At 41.0% G+C, this 24527-nt stretch overlaps 1 protein-coding gene across 3 annotated transcripts in view; it reads right to left on the reverse strand.

The window, feature by feature from the left end:
* hmcn1 (hemicentin 1) overlaps window positions 1-24527 on the reverse strand; it is a 128920-nt gene that overhangs the window by 82273 nt on the left and 22120 nt on the right. For all 3 annotated transcript variants that reach the window (XR_008566149.2, XM_015970954.3, XM_015970953.3), the window contains exons 2-10: window positions 17490-17560; window positions 14284-14442; window positions 14073-14195; window positions 13292-13463; window positions 12677-12783; window positions 4650-4770; window positions 4262-4525; window positions 4045-4189; window positions 2009-2130 (exon numbers count right to left, since the gene is read on the reverse strand). Coding sequence is in view for 2 of the 3 variants with exons in the window: in XM_015970954.3 (XP_015826440.3) it covers window positions 2009-2130; window positions 4045-4189; window positions 4262-4525; window positions 4650-4770; window positions 12677-12783; window positions 13292-13463; window positions 14073-14195; window positions 14284-14442; window positions 17490-17560 (1284 nt within the window). In the remaining variant the exon portion in view is untranslated. The remainder of the gene's footprint in view (window positions 1-2008; window positions 2131-4044; window positions 4190-4261; window positions 4526-4649; window positions 4771-12676; window positions 12784-13291; window positions 13464-14072; window positions 14196-14283; window positions 14443-17489; window positions 17561-24527) is intronic.

Here is a 24527-nt window from a genome sequence, read left to right on the forward strand (position 1 = left end):
TAGACGGCAGTAGATACCTAAATCATCGTAAGAAAGCATTATTTTTTTGTTCAAGTAAGACCTTACCAACAGATGGCCATTAGGGTCAAAAATCCTTGGGAGTGCAACCTCCAGAAAAAATAGCAAGAACATCAGATTCCCTTTCATCACTTGCAACGAGTGAAGAGGTAAATGTGTAAAACAACAATGTTTATTAATGCTGAAAGTTTTGTAACAATTTGTTACAAATCAGTAAATGCATTCTGTCCACACAGGCTTCCGTAGAAGGAAACATGCGTCCAACATGACATCGCCCAGAGTCTTAGACCTGCTCCCATGCATTTTAGCCACAATTCTTATAGTTATATGTTATGAAACTGCCAATATTTTTCAACAACTGGGCATCTTTTAATTAATTTAGAACATTTCAATGGATAGTTCCAGAGATTAATGGTTTTTAAAGTTTTCTTACAGGTGTGCCTCTTTATCAGAGCTGCCTCCCCCAATAACAGGGGTCACCAACCTGGTGCCCCCAGGCCTTTTCACCAAATAGCACAAGACTGAAATCAGCTTCCTTATGACCTCAAATGTGCCCCAGCTCAAGTAACTTTTAAAACAAAATCGAAAACGTTCATGCATTAATCAGCCTTTGAATGACTGTTTCTTATGCTGCACCTTCTGCACTGCACTCCCGGAGCACTAGAGCAGCTGCATGATGTAAAATGTGGCATTCAATGACCAGAAGAGCTCTGTTTTTTATGGCGCTCTGTGAGACAACAAATCCATGTGATTTATTATTATTGTTTTTCTGTGCGGGGAGTTTAGTAACAGCAATTTCCAGCACAATCGGTACTTACATTTTTTTCGCTTCCATTCTTCTTCACAAGCAACTCTTCTCATTTTACTAATGATGTTTAGGACAAGGTCTGCTGATGTAATTTCCTACTTAGTGACAACCAATCAGCATAAGTTAACCAAAAGTTCTGCCTATGCTGATCAGGTACTCAAAAAATTCCTGAAAATGACCTGGAAATTGGCCGTTGGGCCGGCCAAGTCAAGTGGAGACCCTAACCCTAACACGAATGCTGAGAAGTTCCTGTAAATTTACCCTGAAGTTAAAACAGTGCAAACAAACCTAATACCAGTGAATTATCTCTCAGTTTCACAATGGTTGATGACCCCTGGCCTAGAACCTCTCCTGCTAACAACACAGAAAGCACGCCACTTATAATCCAAATAACAAATTACTGCATTTATTTGATCATCGAAAAGTCTGTTAGCTTTTAAACTGGCAACTCTCTTGTGCAAAAAAGGATTTATATCTGTTCTCTTTTTTTTTACCAAATCAAAATACCATCCATCCCATGACACAATCACCAAGGCATGAATTACAACGTGAAGTTGTGAACTGAGGTCAAACGCTCCATAAAGTGAAATTTATTGTGCTTTCTTGTCTCTGTTTTGGACCTCATAAACCTCTAACTATTCTGATGATTCATGTGTGTGTGTGTGTGTGTGTGTGTGTGTGTGTGTGTGTGTGTGTGTGTGTGTGTGTGTGTGTGTGTGTAAATCTTTGAGAAACTCATTCCTTCTGCAGCACTATTTTTCATTTTTCTTCAATGAGTTTTCATGTTTATGCCCTTTAATTGCTAATAAATGATACAGAACATTAAATAGAACAGTGCATTAAGTTGCTCTGTGGTCTGTCAGGAGATCCATCACAAAATAATTACTAGTGATGGCAGTCTAAATCCTCCCAGCCTGTGTGACTGTGGCTCGTTAAAAGTAGTGATGGAGAGCAGATCACCATGAGGGTTAATTAACATAAACGACAGTTTTACAGTGGGGAAACAAACGTTTAACACACCTGCCTGGTAATGACTTGTTACATCACGTCTCCACTAACAGAAATTAGTTACACTCAAACTGGACTTAACAAAACTTTGTGACTAAGATTTTATTTAATTTTATTTGCATGGAAGTGTATAAACGCAATTGTCAAAACCTACAAATGAAACTCTCTCCATACCAGACACATCCAGGAATGTTTGAGCTCGTCCTGTTCCAGCGCTGCTGATGGCGATGCATTCATAATCTCCTTCATCCTTCAGGGTTACCTGCTCTATTTCCCACGATGCACTATCAGACTCACTGGAATCACAACAAATCACAAAGATGAATGAGGTTAACTCATGTAATTTTTTTCTACACGGTTTAAGATAAGGATCTAACTTTCGATATTTGACGTTGACAATCATTTTTTAGTTGATAAATTGATAATTGTAGATATCAAATATAATTAAATGTCATCCTGGACACAGTTTTTTGACTCGCTCCCATCTGGCAGGAGGCTCCGATCCATTCGGGACCAGAACCTCTCGCCACAAGAACAGTTTCTTCCCCTCTGCTGTTGGACTCATGAATGACAATCCTAGGACTGCCCATTCCAGTCGCTTAGTTTCAGTCACATGACCCTGTGTTTGTACCTGAACTGTTCTGCTCCGATCAGTGCCCACATTGTCTTGTACATAGCAGCCATTTCTCAAATTATTGCCACTTTATATTATTATTTTATCATGATTATATTCTTTCTTCCTATATTTGCTAATTTCTTTTTTTTATCTTTTTTTTCGCACCAGGTACTGCAGCAATATCCTAATGTTGTGATTTATTGCACATATGGCAATAAACCCTTTTGATTCTGAGTCTGATAAATGTAGTAAATACAATTTTGTCTTTGAAAATGGTTGAGGACACAGAAACATAATCCATTTACAGATACTGACCAACAATAATTTAATGAAATAAACTGTTTACTCATATTTTTAATTGTAGGGTTATACTACATACTAGAATCATCACTGTTTCCCATCAGTTGTAGATTCTGAGAATGACCAAGCAAATTAGTGATGGTGGTTCACGAACTGAAGTGAAAGCTGCTGGAAGTTAGTTTAACAAAGTCCTCAGAACATGCCCTCTCAGAGCAAGAAAGCTTTGGTCGTGAGTCAAATAAAAAAAAACATGCGATGGCAGTTACCCTTTACTCTGGATAAACTCTGTGTTAGATGGATAAGTGGAAGTTGACCTTCTGGTTACTGAACACACATTATCAACCATAATCATAGTAATCATTATTATACCCAAAGCATAATAATTCATTTCAGTAATTAAAAATACATTTATACTGAACCAAGTGATTATTTATGATGATTATAATAAACAGTAATAAAGTCAAAGAGTTTATTAATATTACAGTATTATTTAATTATTATCGTGAACTTGAAGTGTCCTTCTTCTGGAACGGAACAGCAGCAGATAAAGGATGATTCTTTAGACATCAGGGCTCTTGGGATAATCGGTGGAACTAAAAGTTACAGTCTGACCCAGCTTGGCCCAGCTGGGAGAGTGTGACCTTTGTCACAAATTAGAGGCCCTTCATCACGCTACATAATACATTTACAGTGATCTCTAGTAGGAATGAATGCCTTGAAAGTCCAACTCTAGAGTTAAATAGCTCTGATGTGCCTGTTTGATGGCGTGGAATTCAGCCGGAAGACATAGTAGCTTCAGCCAGATGGATTTAGAGTCTTATTTCCTGATATTTGAAGATCTCACCTCTGATTGGCTAACAGCAACACAACTGAACCACTGATTCTGTTTGCTTTGCAACGTTGATGCTTTATCTTCACAAATAACTAAAGCCTGAAGCAGTTCTGCTGTGGTGGAGCTGCTAATGCTAATGGTTAGCTTCCACTATTTGAGATGCTCTCTGCTGTTTCCTGGACGCTAAACCAAACACAGCCTTTCCTATTATGAGTCAAGATGGGTGAGTCCATGAATGTTAAGTGACAGTGTGACAAGATAGGTGTAGGAGACTATTTTCATGTTCAACCTGCATGCAAAACTCAGAGTGACTGATCATTTTCAAAAATAATGGGTAAAAAACATTTTACAGTGAAGTTGATTTTTAAAGGAACAATAATTACTCCACCCCAATTTTGATAGAGTTTATAAATGTGTGAAACCCCTTTAGTGACACACCCTCTCTTTTACAGTCGTCCTTACCTGAAGAGTAGGTCCACCCCAAGTCGTCTTCCATCTCTGCTAAAACGCAGAGTGAAAGGTATCAAACTCTCTACTTGGCATCTGAGAGCCCCTCTCTGGAGGTAGTAACCACTAGTAGTAGGTGGCATCACCACTTTAGGTGCATCTAAACAAAAGACCATGTAAAATGTAAAAACAACTCATTTTCTACAAAATCTCTGACGTACGTATCACTCACTAGGTACGATACTGGAGAAAGACACGCTGGAGACCCTCTGGAAGATGTAGCCATCCTGATCGTATCCCGTAACCCGCAGAAAGAAAGCCTCGTTTGGTGGGAGGAACTCCGTGAGATTCCAGAGGCTGTATGGCTGTCGCTCCGGGTAATACCTGACAGGCAACGTTTTAATAACCTGGCCTGTGACTTTGAGGAGCTCGAGCCTGTCGGGTCGAGCAGGAGGTGAAAGTCCAGTGGTGTTCAGAAGGATGTGAGTGGGAATACCTGGAAAATTAAAACTAGTAATTATTCCTTTATCTGTACAAAAGATTTACAAAAACACAACAGGAAACAAAATAAAGAAAAAAAAAAAACAGAAAGTCTGACTAGAAAAGGTGGCTTCATTCACCTTGAACTGGCCTACTGGATGTCATTTTGAAATCCATGGTTGGTTTTCTGGAAAAACCGGCACGGAAATCAATGGTGCTGAGACCTGAGATCCTGACTGAGTGACGCCCTTTACTAGAGATCTGCATCAGGAGAAGAAAAAACAAATATTTTAAATTCAAGTTTTAACTGTCAGAGGTATATAAAGTACCTGATAAGATGAATTCAAGTAAAAGAACAGATAGGAAGCCTAAGTCGTGCCCATCCACTTCAGGATCATAAGATCCCTACTGCCCAAAAAATGAACGCTAAATGACCCACAACTGTATAGCGTCTTTCAGAGTCAGAGGACTCCAAAGCGCTTTACACTACAGTGTATCGTTCATCATGTAGCCACTGCTACCCTGGGGCGCACTGACAGAGGCGAGGCTTCCGAGCACAGGTGCCACAGGATCCTTCGACCACCACCAGCATACAAGGTGGGTTAAGTGTCTTGCCCAAGGACACAACGGCAGAATTATCTGTAGGGATAGAGCCTGCAACCTTCTGATTACTGGACAACCCGCTCAACCTCTTGAGCTACTGCTACCCCCAAATTAAATTAAAATAAGTTTGGAGGTTTATCCTTTTTCGCTGCCTCTGGATCAGCTGATCCGCAGGTCTGACGGTCAGAATCATGTTTTATTACTAAATGGGACAATCAGCTGAAACAGGTGAGGGAAATTTGTTTAAACTAAATTACAGGAGATGTCCAGAAAGTTTGAAAGCCTGTGTTTATCATGTGTTTAACAACGAATGGCATTCAATTTGCGTCAACAAACTATTACTGCAGATTGGACTTCATCCAAAATATTTCACTGAGGATGTTTTTCAGCTCAGAAACAGACTCCCTAAACCCAAACCAGGTCTGTGTAACCAATTTCACTCCATCTTCTTCAGAAGCGCGTCTTCATCTACCCACTCAGCTGCAGCTGCTGCGTTCAATCATAAGGCTGAATCTACTATTTCTAGTAGAACAAACTTGAACATGTTTGCTGAAGGATTTGTGCAATAATCAGATTTTTATTTTACTTCCACAAAAAGCAAATTTTAAATGATAAATTACAGAACATGGGGACGGCTTGCCATCAAATTAAAAGCTGTCCCTCGTTAATTAGGCTGGGATGACTTACTGGCTACTATGCTCCCAGGCAAGAAATTTTCAAATGCGTTGGGAACTACTGGTAGCTTGCAAACAAAGTGTTCAATCATGAGGGTGAATCTGCATATTTCCAAACTTGAACATGTCATTCAGTGTGTGTTGTGCAGGAACTTGGCAAATACTACATCCTACACACAAACCACATTCACTCACAGACATTCCCCATTGTACTGGTGAGGATTAGCTACATTATTTGTTAAGTGATCAATAAGATGGGATATTCCATTTAAATATGAAATATGAATCTGATTGATCTTTGAATGTTTGATTTAGATTACTCCAGGTTATATGACTATTCAGGGAAACACACACTTCATATTAATTCAGACAGAGTGAAGGATATAGTTGATAAAAACGAATTCAAGTCTATTTTTCCTAAAGTAAGTGATTATACATGACAAAAAATCAATGAAATGATGGTTGTACAGATAACAGATAATGATTGAAATGATGGAATGTATGCTAGCTTGGCCTTTTGGTACACTACACCCTTCAGGCAAGAATTCCTGCAAGCTCAAATGTGAAGTCAACAAACATGGTGGAGGAGGAGTGTGCAGTGCGTGTCCATCACCTCATCTATCAAATCAGACCACAAAAATCCAACATGATTGGATTTATGATGGGAGCAGTCCTGACATCCTTCCGAGTGGATCTGAGCGCTCGTAACACAGCACACACAGTAGGATCATCTGATAAGAAAATCTTAAAAGCTGTTACGATAACCATGAGGGTGAATGATTGTTTTGTTGTGAAGCACCTTGGGAGGTTGTAGGGCTCAAGAAAGTACTATACAAATAAAAGCCATTTACCATTACTTCGAACCAATCCGCACATAGAGTGACTGGTAAAAACAGACCCGGTGACTCGTGGAGCTTGTATTGTGTGATTTCTTTACAATTATATATAATTTTTTTTACTCTGTAACAAATTTCACACGTAATGAACTAAAATATTTTATGACTAACATACTAAGATAAAAGTTCAGATCTTACAAAATACCTTTAAAAGTACAAGTATACAAAAATACTAATTAATTTCATTAACTTGAGTAATTATCATTTGTTACTCTACATTTTACACCCATGGGAACTAGATTCAAGATGTAGGCTTGTCATGGTCTGAGTCTGTGTTTCCCCTCATGTTTCTCCTTACGTTCTCCATCCCCCTCTAGGTTCTCCTTTTGTGTCTCCTAACGTCCTCATGTGTCCTCGTCTTTGTCTTCCTCTTGTGTCTCCTGGGTTTCCTCATTTGCCCCCAGATCTTCAGCCCTCTTGGTTTCCCTCCACAGGCTTTCCCCTCCCAGGTCCTGTGCTCCCTTGGCCCCCTTTTAGTCACACCCCTGTGGTTTTCTTTCCTTAGTGTTTTTCTCTAGTTTCAGCTTCCCCCCCCCTAGATTATTAGTTATGTTCCTGCTCTTCTTGTCTTTAGTTTTTATTCTTAGGTCATGTTTGTTTCCTCCCTAATTAGTAATTGTGTTCACCTGGTCTCTCTCTCTCTCCCCACACACCTGCAATTCATCTTCCTCTCGTCTTCCCCAGTGTATAAAACCCTGTCTGTGTCTCTATGTTGTGTTGGTCCATTGTTCCCTGTCTGTCTCATCTCGTTTTCCTCTCTAGTTTCGAGTGTTTCTAGTTCTCGAGCGTTTGTTTTGGATTTTTGGTGTTTTTGCTCCCTGCCTTCGAGGATTCCTCCAAATTAAAGGATTTTTATTTTATCTTCCACCTCTGCCTCATTCATTTTGGGTCCTACTCCTCCTCCTCCAACCTATATTGCGACAAGGCTAAATAAACTTGAAAATAAAACTCAGACTGTTTTTTAAAGTATTACAGTTTGGCTGTAAATGATCTTGTTACCCCATGGTGAGTGGCTGTGACATCAACAGCAGCTCTGAGGGGTTTAATGACAGATGCAGCTTTAGGGCTGTTGTGTTGCAGCCTTTTGTGTACTCACACTCCCTACATGTTGAAACAAGCCACCAAAATGACTAAGTCACTGTTTACTGCCAAATATATCACACCCGATCCTATAAAACACACGATTTAGAGAAGCTCTATTTGCTCTGATGCTCATACTTCACCTAAACACAACCACTATAATCAGGGTGGATGATGGTCTTCATCACGTGTGGGTCTTTTGAATTTCTGCATAAATGGAGACAGAGTAATTGCTCTGAAGTCCGCGAGAGACAGACTCATCACCTGAGGTAAAATGTCTTGATGGTGTCCCAGTGCAGAAAAAGGTATGTGATCCTAAACTGTCTTTTTACTGAGCAATTGCCTTAAATGAAAGGGAATGTTTGGGTTCTCTGTAATTTACAATGATTATGTTTTCCCAACAAAATCATATCATAAAAATGGTTGTGAAGTCAGCATGAGGTTAAACCTACATTTAGTCAATCTAAAAGGACTGGGAAGTTTAGAGAATTAGAGATTTTGAGATCCCAAAACCCTCTGCAGTTACTTTCTACACTATTTGGGGTAATGTGGGTTGAATCTATTAAGAAACCACACTTAATCTCCAGGCAAACAAGGTCTTTTCAACTGGCTCCAACAGTGAGGGGGCAGCAGGATAAAAGGTATCCAGGCTAGTCATAAATACTATTACCTACTGCCACAAAATACTACAAACTAGGTAGTTGTCAAACATAGCTGCTGAGCCTTTAATTGGTTTTATAATTAGGGGAAAGGTTTTTAAAAGGTCAAGCTTTTACCAAAGAGCCACCTATTGTTAAAGCATTTCCCAGCTTCAGTCCCAGTCAGCCGGACCAAGGCTCTGTCCGGTTCCCTAAACTCTCTTTTTGTTTGTTGTTCCTAAAATTGTGGTCATCAACACAACAATTATGAGAAAAGCCTTCATTTGGATGAAAATGTAAAAAAATAAAAATAAAATAAAATAAACATTGTTGTAACTTTGCCAGACCAAACTGTAAATTAAGACATAGCTCATAGAAGGGAAGCTATCAGAAATCAGAATCAGAAAAAGCTTTATTGCCAGCGCTCTAGCGAACCAGAGCATAGGAACTTGACTCCGCAGCACAGCCTGACCAAGGTTACACACACACATGTAGACAGAACAGATGCATGCAGACCACGAGAGCAGCCATAACGGCTCTAAACTTCCCAGTCCTTTTAGATTGACTAATTGTAGGTTTAACCTCATGCTGACTTCACAACCGTTTTTATGATATGATTTTGTTGGGGAGAACATTTTCAAAAGGTTGTATTTCAGCTGCCTACATAAAAATTCATTTGTCTTTTGAACACCTTAATCTAACTGCTGAAATGTCTCTCCGGCCTTCCTTAGTGTCTACAAGAGTGACTCATCACTGAACAAATCAACTGGGTTCATGATCTAAAACATGCAGGAAACGTTTTGGAAGCAGACCTCAGCACCAGGGCCCTCATTTATCAAACGTTCGCAAAAACTTTCCTATATTCCCTCCTATGACCGAGAATGTGTCAAAAGACTGATTTATGAAACATGCGGTGGCCCCTTGTACGCACGCTCCTCACCGTTGTCTGATGATGAATCCCACCTGTGCATACCCAGGTGCTCATGTCCATTCATCGTCATTTACATACAGAAATGCCCTCAATTAACCATATTTGGTCACGCTACATCCTCAGCACGTGGAGGGATTCCCTGTGTTTTTTCCCAGAAAAAATGACAAACTTTATTGGCAAAGAGATCGAAACACTAGCTGCTGAAGGGCAAAAAAACCCAAACAAGTTGCAGAGGTTATAAATGCGGTCGGGACAGAGGAGAGGTTCCCGTTAGAAATAAATCTTTATGCTATTTCAGCTGTTCACTTTATTTTGTCTCTATGTGTTTTTCTTCCCAGAAGAAGCTACAATGGTGTTCTGCTGAGCTGTGGTGGCCTCATGGCGGGAGCCATCGGCTAGCATACTGTTGCTAACCATTTAAACATTCTCCCTCTCCTGATAACATTTTACTTTCTTTGACACTGAATGTGCTACTACTAGTTTACCCATTTAATAATACATTCACTCGGATAAATACAACAAAGTTGATCTCTTACTAAATAGAATTTTTACTAAGAAATCACAATGTAACCATAGACACATTCTGGAGGTTTCTTCCTGTTAAAGGGAAGTTTTCCTCTCCACTGTCGCTGCATGCTTGCATAGTATGAGGATTGCTGTAAAGTCGCTGAGACAAGTCAGTGACTCGATGCAATTTGCTGGGTTCCTTATATAGGAAACTTTTTACTGATTGGCCTAATGAACTGACCTGTATTGGAATGTTTACTGTGTGAAGTTCCTTGAGACGACTCTTGTCACGATTTGGTACTATATAAATTAACTTCAATTGAATTGATTAAAATATGGATTTGATAAATCATATATCACGTTTAAGGAGTCGTTCTGTTTGGAGTTAGTTTCATTTGGAAATGTTGTCTGAGAGTGCAGCCTCAGCCTCATCTGAGCTGTCATTCAGTCTGGTTGTGTGTATGACTGGGGAGCAGAGGATGTTCTGGGGGATTCTCATATTTGTAAAATAAAATATGAACTGAAATCAGATTTGTGAGGTTTGTCTGTTGCGCCACAAAGGGTCCCAAATCACAGCATAGCAGAATGCATTCCTTCCAGTATGCACTCTCTGTTAAATCCTCAAATAACACAGATTAGACATGATATACCGTAATTTCTGGACTATAGAGCGCACCTCAATATAAGCTGCACCAACAAAAAAAAAAAAAACGTTTTCTACACACACACGCCAAACTCGAATACATGCCGCGGCGCAGCAGCCACATGCAGGTCTCCGGCGCACAGCACATGTATGGCCATAACATAAGATAATTAGACAGAAAGACGCCACACTGAGGTTTTTCGTTGTTGTTTTAGTTCAACAAAACGAATTTTAAACACGGGTGAACGTGCCTGCAAGTTTAGAAAAGAAAACAGCGCTGATAGCATTCATATTTCTGGATGTTATAAAATAAAAACAGAACTGACACGTTATTACCGGTAATTTGCATGTTTAGAAGAAAAGAACAGCGCTGGCACAGCATTAATAAGCCCTGGATGATTAGAAAATAAAAACTGCACACAAAACATGCCTGGTTAGTAAATAAAACACACTTGCTTACCAGAAAAAGTCATTCGCTCTCATCTTCCTCTTGCGCACTAAAGCCATTAAAGTCCTCTTCTTCAGTGTCGGAGTTGAACAGCCTCAGAAGAGCTTCGTCGCATACCTTTTCTGTGGCGATGTCAGTGTCGCTGTCCGTGTTGCTGTCATCATCCCCGGGTCAAGCTGGCTTGAATGAGTTCTTCCCGCTGCCGTCTCCAGCGCCAAACCATGGATTCATTCATGCCAAGCTTACGTGCGACAGCACTGTTTCCCTCCTTTACTGCCAGTTCGATGGCCTTCAACTTAAATGCGGCAACATATGAACTCATACATGTAGTTACCATGATGAGGGGGTATGGATTTGAAAAAAATTCTTCATCGTGCCGGCTGCTTGCATGTGCTAAATTAAAATGAGCACTTTCTTCGATTTCCACTTTTGACTTCCACCTGTTTCCCTTTCTGCCAAAGCGCCCCCTGGCAGGTGAAGGAAAATCTTCAGTAAGGCCGCACCTCATTATAAGCCGCACGGTTCAAAGCGCGGGAAAAAAGTAGCGGCTTACAGTCCGGAAAATACAGTAATGTCAGATTTACATAGATGACTTGTCTTTTATTGGTTTTAGCACCAATTATGTGTAAAAGCCGTTTTTCCCCCAGCGTAGCTACATACTGGATAATTATCATTTGTGGATGAGGAACACGCGTGGATGACTGAGACCTTCACAATGGCTGTTCCCCTGTTTTACCACTATGTTGTTCTTATATTTAGGAACATTTTCACGCAACAAGTACAAATTGGTAAATACCACACAATGCGTCAAATCATTCCCATAAAATATGCACTGATCTGTTCGTAAGTATGGTTGATAAATGAGGGCCCAGGTACGTCAGCTCCAGTTGTTTCTAAGTCCAACAGTCTGAAGTTGCAAAAGCGGAATTCAGGGTGTCTGAGAGATATTTCATTAACCTTGTAAATGGTCATTTTAGCACACACTGGCTCAAGAAAGTGATTTAAAAATATGAGAAGCTTGCATAGTATGGCTTTAAAATGTACGACTGGATTAAAAAATACTTTTGTGTATTTGCAAAACACTTCCTGGTGTTTAAAAAAACCATGAGTTTCATGTTTTTAGTTTAAAAATGATGGATAAACTTAGCATGAAGAGCAGGAACAGATGGAAAAGCTTTCGCAGAATAAATATGATGCAATATAAACCCCAGAGAAATCATCATCATCAAACAGAAAGAGTCCACAGGACTCATTCCTAACTACACACAGGAACTATAATGCTGAGATCTTACAGTATTCATCCGGTCTCTTTCCCTGTAGTTGAGTCGGGCCATATTTCAAACTATCCATCTAGAGGCCTTCTGAGAATACACGAGCCATCGAGGCGCCATCAACAAATCATTCTGATAAAACAGCTGGCCATTTCTCAACATCTGGCTCTGACAGAGTGACTTGTGTGTTGTTACGCAGACAGCAGGGTGCCAGCAGTCTAATACAAATGTGGTAAAACATCCCAAAATTTAAATACGTTTTGTTCATGTTTTCAGTGGCTGAAAAATGCCTTTACCAGAGAACATGTGTGTTAAACTATGTGTTTTTAAACTTCTGCAGCTTTTAAAGTCATCTATCCCTCATCAAGGGCAGATTTCTCCTCTATCGGGTGACTTGTGACTCTGCAGGTAGCTCCTACAAACAGGTCTGACCTGTAATTTCATGGACCTGTCTACATAGGGGATGATCAGTTTACCTTGATAGACCACATCCCTGGCTCTGGGTCCTTGATGTTGACAACTTTGGCGGAGTTGGGAATGTGCAAGAGCTCAGTCAGACCGTCATTTTCCCCCACAAGCTTTCCTGTAGGCCAAGAAAAAGATCCCAGGACAGTTATTTCCCTTTTCTGTCACTTTCAGCAATACAAATGGCTTCCTGATTAAAGATATGCTGTATACATTCATCAAGATGCTCTCTAACACGTGCTCAGTAAATAGATCCCAGATGTTGGAATCTGTGCTTTGATTAAAAACGACAAAAAAAAAAGTTCTTTGATTGACTCAAACTGTTTTTTGTGGTGTACTGTTGTTCAACTCATGTGTCACACTTTGCAAATTAATGTTTGAACAATCCAATAAAGGTTCCTCCATCACGCTCTAGAGTCCCTAAGTAAAATAATATAGAAGAAATCTGATTGGTTGATTAACTTTTTTACTTGTTTTGGGATGCATTTTAATGCAGAATGTGTTTAGTTATTAAAAAATGAAAAATAAAATCTGGGTTTACGGTTATCAGATGCATCATGACATTCGAGATTTAAATTCTATGAATGAAGAAATTAACATCTGCGAATCTTGTATGAGCATCATACCCCGGGGATTGCTGATCTCAATCCCAGGTGCTGGGCCACTGAGAGCCACAGTAACTTCCTTCAGGCTGGGGTCAAAGGGCATCTGCCAGTTGTTGCTGGCTTGGCTGAAGTGATCAGTGGACAGCAGGTTGACCTTTGAGGACTGCACTGCTTCTTCTACCCATTTAAGAACCTGCAACAAGGGAGACATGAGATAATATTAGATTTTTGTATTTTTAAACAAAGCTGCAAATATAAAAATATATATAATGCTTCTTAATGGGAAATGTAGGTTTAAAGGACATGCTGACCCTGGCATATATCTATGTAGCTCTCCAGCGGTAAATAAGATCATCTTCTTAGCATGTGAAGGCTTTCATCGGGGTGTTTCAAACATTCCCTGCAGGCTCTGCCCTATTTCCTCCCCGTCTCCAAGGAGAATCCAAAAACTTCTGTGCTAAATCCAGATGCTATTCCAACCAGAGAGCTTAACAGACTTCTTAGAGAAAGGATCAACTAAAAAGATGTTTGCTGATTTACAATTTTAGAAGAAGTTGGAAAAAGACTCATCCCAAGCATCAGTCAATGAAACATTTCCTGTTCTGTGGACTTAAAATCCCTCCTGGGACATCAGAGAGGTTGTTAAATGTTCAAATGCCATCTCATTTCCCCAACATGGGAGGAAAAAGTGGTGTTGTTCAAAAGATGTTATCACTTTAGATCACAAATCTTGACCTTGAATCCTAAACCGTGTAAAAAGTGAACAGGCGTGCAGTGATGTGTTTGTTCACAGCATCCTCACCTCGTTGACCTGTCTCTTGTCCAGATGGAAGACTTGTCCAGAGCTTGTGGACGCGATCTCCTCATACACCTTGTAACCAACATGATTCCGATCATCACAGTCGCCCGTCAACACAAACACCACCTGAACAAACACACAGAGTCATAAATATCCAGTGGGTTTGGTTCTAAACTGGGGGGAAAAATACAGACGAGTGAAGCTTTCTCCAAACCTGAGACTGTTTCTGCTGAATGAGCTGCAGGACTTTGTGGGTCAGCTTGAAGTCTTTAGAACGAGCATCGGTGAAGACGTAAATGAAAGATCCTGGCAAAGAGATCTCCAAAGCTATTTTAATTGCACCGATGCTCATCTCCGGGCAGTCACCGCCTCCCTATAAAGATAAGGAATTTCATCAGTTTTCATGTAGACAGTTGTTTGGGTACTTTGTTATGATTATTTGACAAAGGAAGATTGTGTCACTTAATTAGAGTTTGGGTTTACGGCCCAAAAAATTCAAGTCACACGTTTGTTTCTTTAAAAGATTTAGATGTAACCAGTTTCTGTCTCTTTTACAGTGCACATTTTAGGAAATCCTCTGGAAAACATCGTCAGACATCTCGTCAAACGGCCTCAGACCTTAGAGGGAAAAATTTCTTTTTTTTTCTTTAAAAAGCATCAGACATTTAACTAAACAGCAATAGAATAAAAGATCTCAGGAAAACCTCGATCAGGAAAAAGTCTTTCAGGGAAAATTCTACCCAGTAAAACTTCAGGAAAAAAAAACCTGTCATGAACAACCCCTCTGGGGAAAATGATCAGGAACAACTCGGTACAACAAAATTTCATCAGGAAAAACACCCTAAAACAAAATGGACTCAGGCAAACCTCCTTCAGGAAAACAACCCTCAGGAAAAACTCTATCTGACTGATTATCTGGTCTTTTATTTTACTTCACTTCACTTCTATCAATCAAATCAATCAATCAAAGATACAGTATTAATCCCAGAGGGAAAGGTTATAAAGGTCTGGTAAAGGTTATAAAGCCATTTCTAAAGCTTTGGGACTCCAGCGAACCACAGGGAGAGCCATTATCCACAAATGGCAACAATATGGAACAGTGGTGAACCTTCCCAGGAGTGGCCGGCTGACCAAAGTTACCCCCATGAGCGCAGAGACAACTCATCTGAGAGGTCAGAAAAGACCCCAGGACAACTTCTAAAGAACTGCAGGCCTCACTTGCCTCAGTTAAGGTCAGTGTTCACGACTCCACCATAAGAGAGAGACTGGGCAAAAATGGCCTGCATGGCAGATTTCCAAGATGTAAACCACTGCTAAGCAAAAAGAACATTAGGGCTCGTCTCAGTTTTGCTAAGAAACATCTCAATGATTGCCAAGACTTTTGGGAAAATACCTTGTGGACTGATGAGACAAAAGTTGAACTTTTTGGAGGGCAAATGTTCCGTTACATCTGGCGTAGAAGTAACACAGCATTTCAGACAAAGAACATCATACCAACAGTAAAATATGGTGGTGGTAGTGTGATGGTCTGGGGTTGTTTTGCTGCTTCAGGAACTGGAAGGCTTGCTTTGATAAATGGAACAATGAATTCTACTGTCTACCAAAACATCCTGAAGGAGAATGTCCGGCCATCTGTTCGTCAACTAAAGCTGAAGCCATCTTGGGTGCTGCAGCAGGACAATGACCCAAATCACACCAGCAAATCCACCTCAATGGCTGAAGAACAACAAAATGAAGACTTTGGAGTGGCCTAGTAAAAGTCATGACCTGAATCCTATTGAGATGCTATGGCATGACCTTAAAAAGGCAGTTCATGCTAGAAAACTCTCAAATAAAGCTGAATTACAACAATTCTGCAAAGATGAGTGGGCCAAAATTCCTCCAGAGCGCTGTAAAAGACTCGTAGCAAGTTATCGCAAACGCTTGATTGCAGTTATTGCTGCTAAGGGAGGCCCAACCAGTTATTAGGTTCAGGGGGCAATTACGTTTTCACACAGGGCAACATAGGTTTGGATTTTGTTCTCTCCCTAAATAATAAAAGCCATCATTTCAAAACTGCATTTTGTGTTTACTTGTGTTATCTTTGACTAATGGTTAAATGTGTTTGATGATCAGAAACAGTTTGTGTGACAAACATGCAAAAGAATAAGAAACCAGGAAGAGGGCAAATAGTTTTTCTCACCAATGTATCTATTCTTTTATTTTTAGATATGAAATTAATTTGTGTGTACTTTAATTGCGTTGTGTTGATTTCAATGTTCATGATATTGTTGCTAATGGAAAGCATGGAATTGCCTCTGTGTATGAAATGTGCAATATAAATAAAGCTGCCTTGCCTTTATGGTGTATCATGTCTGAAATGCCTTTCTGAGACCTGGGGATGTCCTAAAATGAAGTTCATTAAGGTTCGGTAAAGTTCTTATTGCCGTTTTTCATTACTAAACACACATCTCATCCTTTCTGATGCTGGTGATAAATCTATAAATTTTATAAAATGGTTTTCCAAACACACAAAGTGTGAGGGTTCACTGCTCTCTGGTTTGTTGATGTAGTCTGAAACAAATATCCGGTGCAGCATTCCAACATTCACATGTCCATCTGTCTGCTGGGTTCAGAAACCCACCAGGATGCATCATCCCCAGGAATAACATCTGGAATGGAGTGACCCATGATTTTGTATTGGGGGCTGGTGGGTAGAAGAGACGAACGAGATTCCTCTCTTTCCAGATCTCAAAGTTCTTCCCTCTGGCAATCCCATTCATTTCCAACGCTAAGATGTATGACACCTTGTTTGAATGGTTCAAGCACTTCCTGGGTACTTCCTTCTTTCCTGAACAAAGCGGCATGAATTTTCCATGCTCTTTAACCAAATTGCCATCAGGCGTCATGCAGGTGAAAAGGTGAAGGGAAGAAAGGCAGATTTAAAAATGAAGCTGACAGGAAAATGGATCCTTTCCATTTTGCACACAAAAATGCTCACACAACTGATGGGAAACAAGACAAGCTAAGAAAGCAAGTTACTCGCCAAAATCTCTTTAAAAAAAAACTTTGAATTGGATCTTTGTCCGTCTTCCTGGCACATGAATGTATTTGGTTAAATTATGCAGGATTATTTTTCATTTCATTTATTTTCTCACTAAGAAAAAGTGAACATGTTCTACTCTTCAGCTATCAAACTTTTTTGCTAATGTATACATGTATTTTTCTTTGCAGGAAAGCATGAAGTTTCATTCATAAAGCGTTAAAGCATGACGTAACCAACATCTGTAACTACTGATCCCTTTGGTATTGGGTTTTCCTTAAAGACTCTTCTCTGCAGCTAACAGGTCCTCCAGTCCACACGTCTGTCATGTCCACCCTTTTATCAAGACCAGATGACCTGAACATCCTGACTCCTGCTTGGAGAACCTCTGAACTCACCTGAACGTACAACTCTCTTAGCTCCTGCTGAAACTTCTTCGGGTCTGTTGTGATTGTTACTGGTCCGATCTCTGCAACAAAATGGCACAAAATAAATTTCAAGAACGAAGCAGCCGCAGGCTCAAGCCTGCATTCAGTGAGTAGCTGAAAGCATGTCATTCCCCAAATCCTGCCCCTGAGCCAAATATTGGTTTTGGCCAACACAAACGGATGTTCAGATAAAAATGTCAAAGTATGAGCTGCTGTGGGGAAAAACTTCAGGAAATAATAATAATAATAATGCATTGAACTTATATAGCGCTTTTCTAGACACCCAGAGATGCTTTCACACACTCTCACATTCACACACTGCTAGTGATGGTAAGCTGCTTGTAGCCACAGCCGCCCTGGGAAGGTGTGACAGAGGCGAGGCTGCCATTTGGAGCCGTCGTCCCCTCTGACCACCACTAACACAGGCAAGTTGGGTGAAGTGTCTTGCCCAAGGACACAACAGCAGGATACCCCTGGCGGGAGCTGGAATCGAACCCATGACCCTCAGTTGGCCAGAAGCAACATCAACCAGAAATGGCTACCCCAGGTAAGGCCCCATTAAGGGACCTTCAGATGGCTGGTGTAGCTCCCAAACGTTACCATACGGAACCTGTCTGTTATTTATGTGGTCTGCAAGGCCATACCAAGCCCATGTGTCCAAAGAACCCTCCTAAACCCACTCAGCTGTGTGTTGTCCCAATGAAAGAAAGGCGACATCCATGTGGCGAACAGTCAAGAAGACTGAGTTGGGTTAAAATAAGTGGGAGGAGTGTAAAAGCTCTGATTGATACAGGTAGTGCCCAAACACTTGCGGAAAGGAAACTGGTCCCATCACACATAATCTCCACATTAAATGCTGTTCCTGTTCAATGTGTACACGGTGACGAGCGGTTGTATCCCACTGCAGACCTATATATGGGCGTGCAAGGAAAAACTTACTTGCTAAATGTTGGTGTTGCTGAAAGACTTCCTTATCCAGTTGTCCTGGGTAGTGATTTGCCTGTCCTGTTTTACCTGATACAATCCCCAATAAACTGTGCTGTGGTTACTCGCTCTCAGGCCAAGCAGCTAGAAGAGTCTCCACTGCTCCTCAATGCATTGCCCTTTTATGATGCAGATCTGGAGGAGCGGCCTGGAAAAACACGCAAGTCCCGTCAACAGAAGAGACGGGAGAAGTTGCTTCACACAGCAGGTACATCTGTTGAAGACATGCCTGAGATGCCTCCGGGCTTCAAAATGCCTCTGAAGATGGCACAGATCCAGCGAGATGACCTGGAGCTGGCTAATCTGATTCAGAGGGCCATAAGATTTAGAGGAGGCCCTGACAGCGTACCAGGACATCAAACATGCTCTGGGTAAGGGATCTGACCTTAAATGCCCAAACTTTGACAAGTCATTTGTCCTGCAAATGGATGCCTCTGAGAGGGGTATTGGAGCTGTCCTCCTGCAGGGGGATGAAGACTTGCATCCAGTGGCTTTCATTAGTCGCAAGCTGTACCCCAGAGAGGTGCGGTATTCAACGGTGGAGAAGGAGGCGTTGGCAATAAAATGGGCCTTGGACTCTTTGAAGTTTTACCTGCTCGGCAGGGAATTCACCATACAGACGGACCATAAAGTTCTGCAATGGCTGCATCATATGGGGGACACGAACAGCCGTGTTACTCGGTGGGCCCTTGCACTACAACCCTTTCGCTTCTTGGTCCAGCATGTCCCAGGCAAGGCTAATGTGACTGCTGATTATCTTTCCCACTGGAGCGCGGTAGCTTCTTAAGGAGGGGGGACTGTGACAGCTGCCCTGCTGTCACACCTCAAGTGAATGGCTGTCTGGTAATGTTTCTTTTATTTTGAATATGTGAGTGTTTTGTTTCCATGGATTGACTGTTTAGGTGACAGTATGGAGAGCACACATTCAGTTACTTATCGATTAGAGTCTGTAGGTGTTTATATGATTTAATATGTTTTGTCTGAATTGCCAGTGGCCTCAGAATTGAAGCAGCTGTAGCAGATCACTTGGCCTAATCAACACCATTGGACCACACCAACTCTCAAGGGAGAAGATTTCTGTGTTTGTGATTCTCTTTTGTAAATAGTAGTTGAGTTTTGATAGTAATATGTATTCATTTCAAGTAACTCAAACATGATGGACTGATTAGTATGTATTTGTTAGGGGTAGCTTATTTATGTTTTTTGTTAATTGATGTCTCCCCGCCCTAGTGTGTTGGCAGTGGTCTGATCAGCCACGATTTAAGGCCTAGTCCACACGTAGCCGGGGTTTTTTAAAAACGAATATCCACCCCTCCAAAAACTTGCATCCACACCACTGCGTTTTAAAAAGAAGCTCTGTCCACACGTACCTGGATAAATACGTTGTTAAGGACATGCCAGACCTGTAGGCGGCAGTACTTCCCCCGTTCTTAACCTCGTCCTTCCCCTGTGGTCTTCCGCAAGGAGCAGTAATTCCTCTTGCAAAAACAAACAAGCAGAAAGCGCTTGGACAATTGATGGATTGGGTAGTGACAGAGCGCAACTCTGAGGGCTTCCATGATGCCGGCTGGTGTAAACACAGGTCACACACGTGATGTCAGCAGTTTTTTGTCGCGGAAAGTGACGCTGCGGACCTTAAAACTCCGGTTTTGTCTGTCCACACGCAGACACCCAAAACGGAGAAAACGCAGATCTTCACTTTGGCCGGAGTTTTTAAAAAGATCTGTTTTCGTGTGAAAAAAACTCCGTTTTCGTGTGGATGACAGGCCAAAACGTAGAAAAATATCTACGTTTTGGCAGATCCCCGGCTACGTGTGGACAGGGCCTAAGTTGTCCTGTTGTGTCTGTGGAGAGGTTTTTTTTTTTGTACATGTCTATAGTCAGGTCCTGAGTTTGAGTTCCTTTGTTACTATGTCCAGTGTTATATAATTTCAAGTACTGGTTGGAACCCTCTTTCGAGAAAAAAAAAGTAATAAATGAAGACGTCAATTGAAATCATCAGTGCTCTCCTGGCTGGTTTATGCAAGTCCCTGACACTCCTCATCATCCATCATAATAGTTTAATCCAGCGTGACAGTCACAACCAGCTCTGTTTGTTTGCTACTGTTCTGCCATCTCTCGGCTGACTTTGTTCTATTTGTGAGTGAGCTGCTTAAATCCACCTGAAGACTCACTATGGGACTTCAGCTTCTGCAGCTGTGCTGTGGGATGAGTTCAACCAGGGTCTGCACTGCAAAAGCACACAGTTCACTTCTGCACATGCAAGCAAACTGGAAAACAAGGGTTTCCTTGTTAAAAAGAGCAATTATGAAGAATCCCTGACGGATGAAAAAGAGGCTGTCTGCAGTCCAACATGAATAAACCAACTGTTTGCTGGTGTTTCACTTTATTTGACAAACTGTGGAGATTTTTTTTCATGCTTTTTAACTTCAGCACCATGTTTTAAAGGTGAACTGACATTGTTCCTTTTTATTAAAACAACATGAAGTACAACACTTTTTATTCTCCTGCCAATTTGCTATTATAGCGAACATGAACAGTATTTTTCCCAAGTTCAATCAGATTTTGTTCGGTCTATAAATCTTCATGGCGGATTTCAGGACCATCAGTGAAGATCAAAGTCAGTTTTTAAAACTAACTTGGAAATGAGTTTGGCCAGTTTGAATGGAACACTGGTTTGAAACCAAAACTTTCAAAGACGGAAAAGCTGACCTCTTTTTCCTTCAGTTCCCACGACTCTTTGATGATCCTTTAGATCGCTGTGATGCCTCAAACCACAGCCACTCTCTCCTGCACCAAAAACACCAAAGCTAACATGCCTAACCTCTAAACAGCTTAAGATGAATAAGATGCACTGAACACGGCTGGTGTTTTATCTAATATTTTGTCACGTGAATACAATGGTGTTGTGTTTGTGGTTACTTTAATGTGTTTTTAGGTCTGTTATGTCAATAACAAATCACCACAAAGAGATAAATGCACCCAAACTGGATGAATTCTTAAAGACTTAGTTCACTTTTTTATTTAAATACTTTTGCAGAGGTCTCTAGGATAATTTAATGCCTTGTGAGTCAACCTCTGTGAGAAAAAAGCTCTGGCACTCTTGTTTCAGGAAGTAGTAGTGAGCCAGGGCAAAGGTGACAAGAAGACAACGAAATTTAGAGTCTTAATTCCTGATGTTTGGACATCTCACCTCTGATTGACTAACAACAATGCAACTTTACCACTGATTTGATGTTTTATCTCCAGAAATAACACAAGCTTGAAGGAGTTCCGCCATGTTGTGGAATTGCTAATGCTAACAGTTAGCTTCTAGGCAAGACATGCTCTGCTCTGGTCTCTAGTAGGAATGAATAATAAGTAGGAAATAATATACCGGTGCACGATTTCTTGAAACTAAAAGTTGCCCATATCACAGCTGAACTTCTGACAGCATCTCGCCACAGATTGGATAACAGCAATTTTAACTTACAACTTGGATTTTTATCAACTCAAATAATACAAGCAATTGCTAATACTAATGGTTAGCTTCTACTAGTTGAAAAGTCTGCTGCTGATTCCTGGAGGTTGAAACAACAGCCTTCCCCCACTGTGAATCAAGATTGGTGAGTCCATGAACACTAAGTATGATTGTGACGTAGAGATGACAGGCTTTTCATAGCATTTCACCATCTATTTTCTATCGAAAGCTAATGCAGGTGTAGCAACACAGAGCAGGGCAACACAGAGACACACAGGACAAACACTCATATGCGCACACACTCACACCTAAGGACAATTTGGACAGACCAATCAACCTAACAGTTATGTTTTTGGACTGTGGGAGGAAGCCGGAGTACACGGAGAGAACCCACGCATGCACAGGGAGAACATGCAAACTCCATTAAGAAAGACCCCAGGCTGGGAAGCGAACCCAGGACCTTCTTGCTGCAAGGCAACAGCTCTAACCACTGCGCCACTGTGCAGCCTCCAGAAGGAAAGTCCCCATGCAAACTAAACAAAATCAAAGATCTCCAATGCATCTTGTTTTCTTAATCTGGTAGTGGAGCAAGTTGTTGATACAAGAGAGCTAAAGATAAACAATCAGACCCAGTGACTTCAGTCTCACACAGGGTTTGCAGCGTTCGTCTGTAATGTTCCTAAAGGATGAATCTCCAACTCACATGCAAGCTTAAACACTAGCAGAACTTCTAGTCGGGCAACTGTCCAGCGCCAAACCTGGCTTCACCTCCTCCTCCGACGTTCAGGCTTGAAATAATTTGGTGTGAATCATTCAAGCATTTACTGTCCATCAGCAAGAAGGAATTCCAAGGCCAGAGCATGGGAAAGTCGCAACCCTTTGTGTTTTCTGATTGCATACTTTTGAAATGTTATCAATAAAGAAATAGAGCATCAAAGCTCCAATACATGAAAGAGATGAATAGCTGACTTTTAAACAGATGTATAACCTGAATAGAAATGTCATGTGGTTTCATTGATCAGATGAACTCTTCTTCGTTGGTTGTGATGGCAGGTTTAGGTCTCTGATTCAACTGGAATCCCACTGAAATGGTGAGCAGTGTTATGAGACATGTTGTGCTGAGCCAGGTCACATGGGGCATGTGATGTAACTGAAAATGTCTTACAAATTTGCTTGATGCAGTTTAATCCAGGGCAGCAGTAGCTCAGGAGGTAAGCAAGTTGTCCAGGAATCAGACGGTTGTAGGATCGAACCCAGCTCCCGGCAGAGAATTCTGCTGTTGTGTCCTTGGGCAAGGCACTGAACCCACCTTTCCTGCTGGTGGTTGTCAAAGGGACCGGTGGCACCTGTGCTCAGCAGCCTCACCTCTGTCAGTGTGCCCCAGGGCAGCTGTGGCTACATTGTAGCTCATCACCATCAGTGTGTGAATGTGTGTGTGAATGGGTGAATGATACACTGTAGTGTAAAGCACTTTGGAGTCCTCTGACTCTGAAAGGTGCTATATAAATACGAGTCATTCATCATTTGGTCTCAAAGCATTTTATTAAGGCTGAAGTGGTTCTCTAATGAATCTAATTTTATTCACAGTTTAGTTCCCATCTTCCCCATGTGATCGTGCACTTTCTGATTCATGGACTCTTAATAACAAAGGACTCCAGACAGGTTGGAAAAATCTTGGTTCAAGAAAGCGTGGCATTTTGAGATTTATTCAAAACTTCATGAATGCTGTTTGCATGTCTGTAATCATCACACCCCAGAGGAGTAACTACCTTTACCTTTGTGCATTTGATAGTGAGGAATGAAGGGGCTCAGATCATTCTGGGATTATTGGAAGGGCGAAGCAGTGGAGCTTATTGGTCTTTGAAATGCATGTTTTGGATCAAAGGCACAATTCATGTAGCGAGCCTCTTTAGGAAACAATACTAATATTTACTCTGATCTGAAGTTTTTTTTAGGTTAAAATAACAAAAGAGCTAGCTCTATTCTGAAGTTTTGTGCTATCCGAAGATTTCTGTTTATTAATTTATTTACAGGCACTCGTTTAAGGCATGCTGTGCAACTTTTTTGTAATTCAAATAATTTTCTTGAGCCAGTAATGACAGGGATGATGAAATGTCACTCAGACCCCCGCCACCCTCTGTAAGGAAACAATACTCTGATGTATGCATGATGAATTAGAATTTCTTTATTACATGCTAGTTTGCACTGTTCTGACACTGATCTGAATGCCTGATGTCATTCTCTAAACGTGCAGCTTCAGAGATGAAACCATTCTTTTTCCAATCAGGAAACATAAAAATTAGGCATCTTAAATGGCAAAGTGTTGCAGGGAGGAAGTATTTAGTCTGATAGGATATTAAATTATTTTGATTCATTTTGATGGTGCACAGCAGTCAGTACTTTCTGTTTTTGAACTGCAGACAACAAAAAGACCACCAAGCAGCTTAAACTATGCTGGCTGCAGACCTTCTCCTGTTGGATATGTTCTCACAGCGAGCAAAAAATAGCCAACAAGTATCTGACAGTGGCTCTCCTGACTTCAAATAATAACAAAAACACACATG

Source organism: Nothobranchius furzeri, chromosome 8 (assembly GCF_043380555.1).
Source record: "Nothobranchius furzeri strain GRZ-AD chromosome 8, NfurGRZ-RIMD1, whole genome shotgun sequence".
NCBI lineage: Eukaryota > Metazoa > Chordata > Actinopteri > Cyprinodontiformes > Nothobranchiidae > Nothobranchius > Nothobranchius furzeri.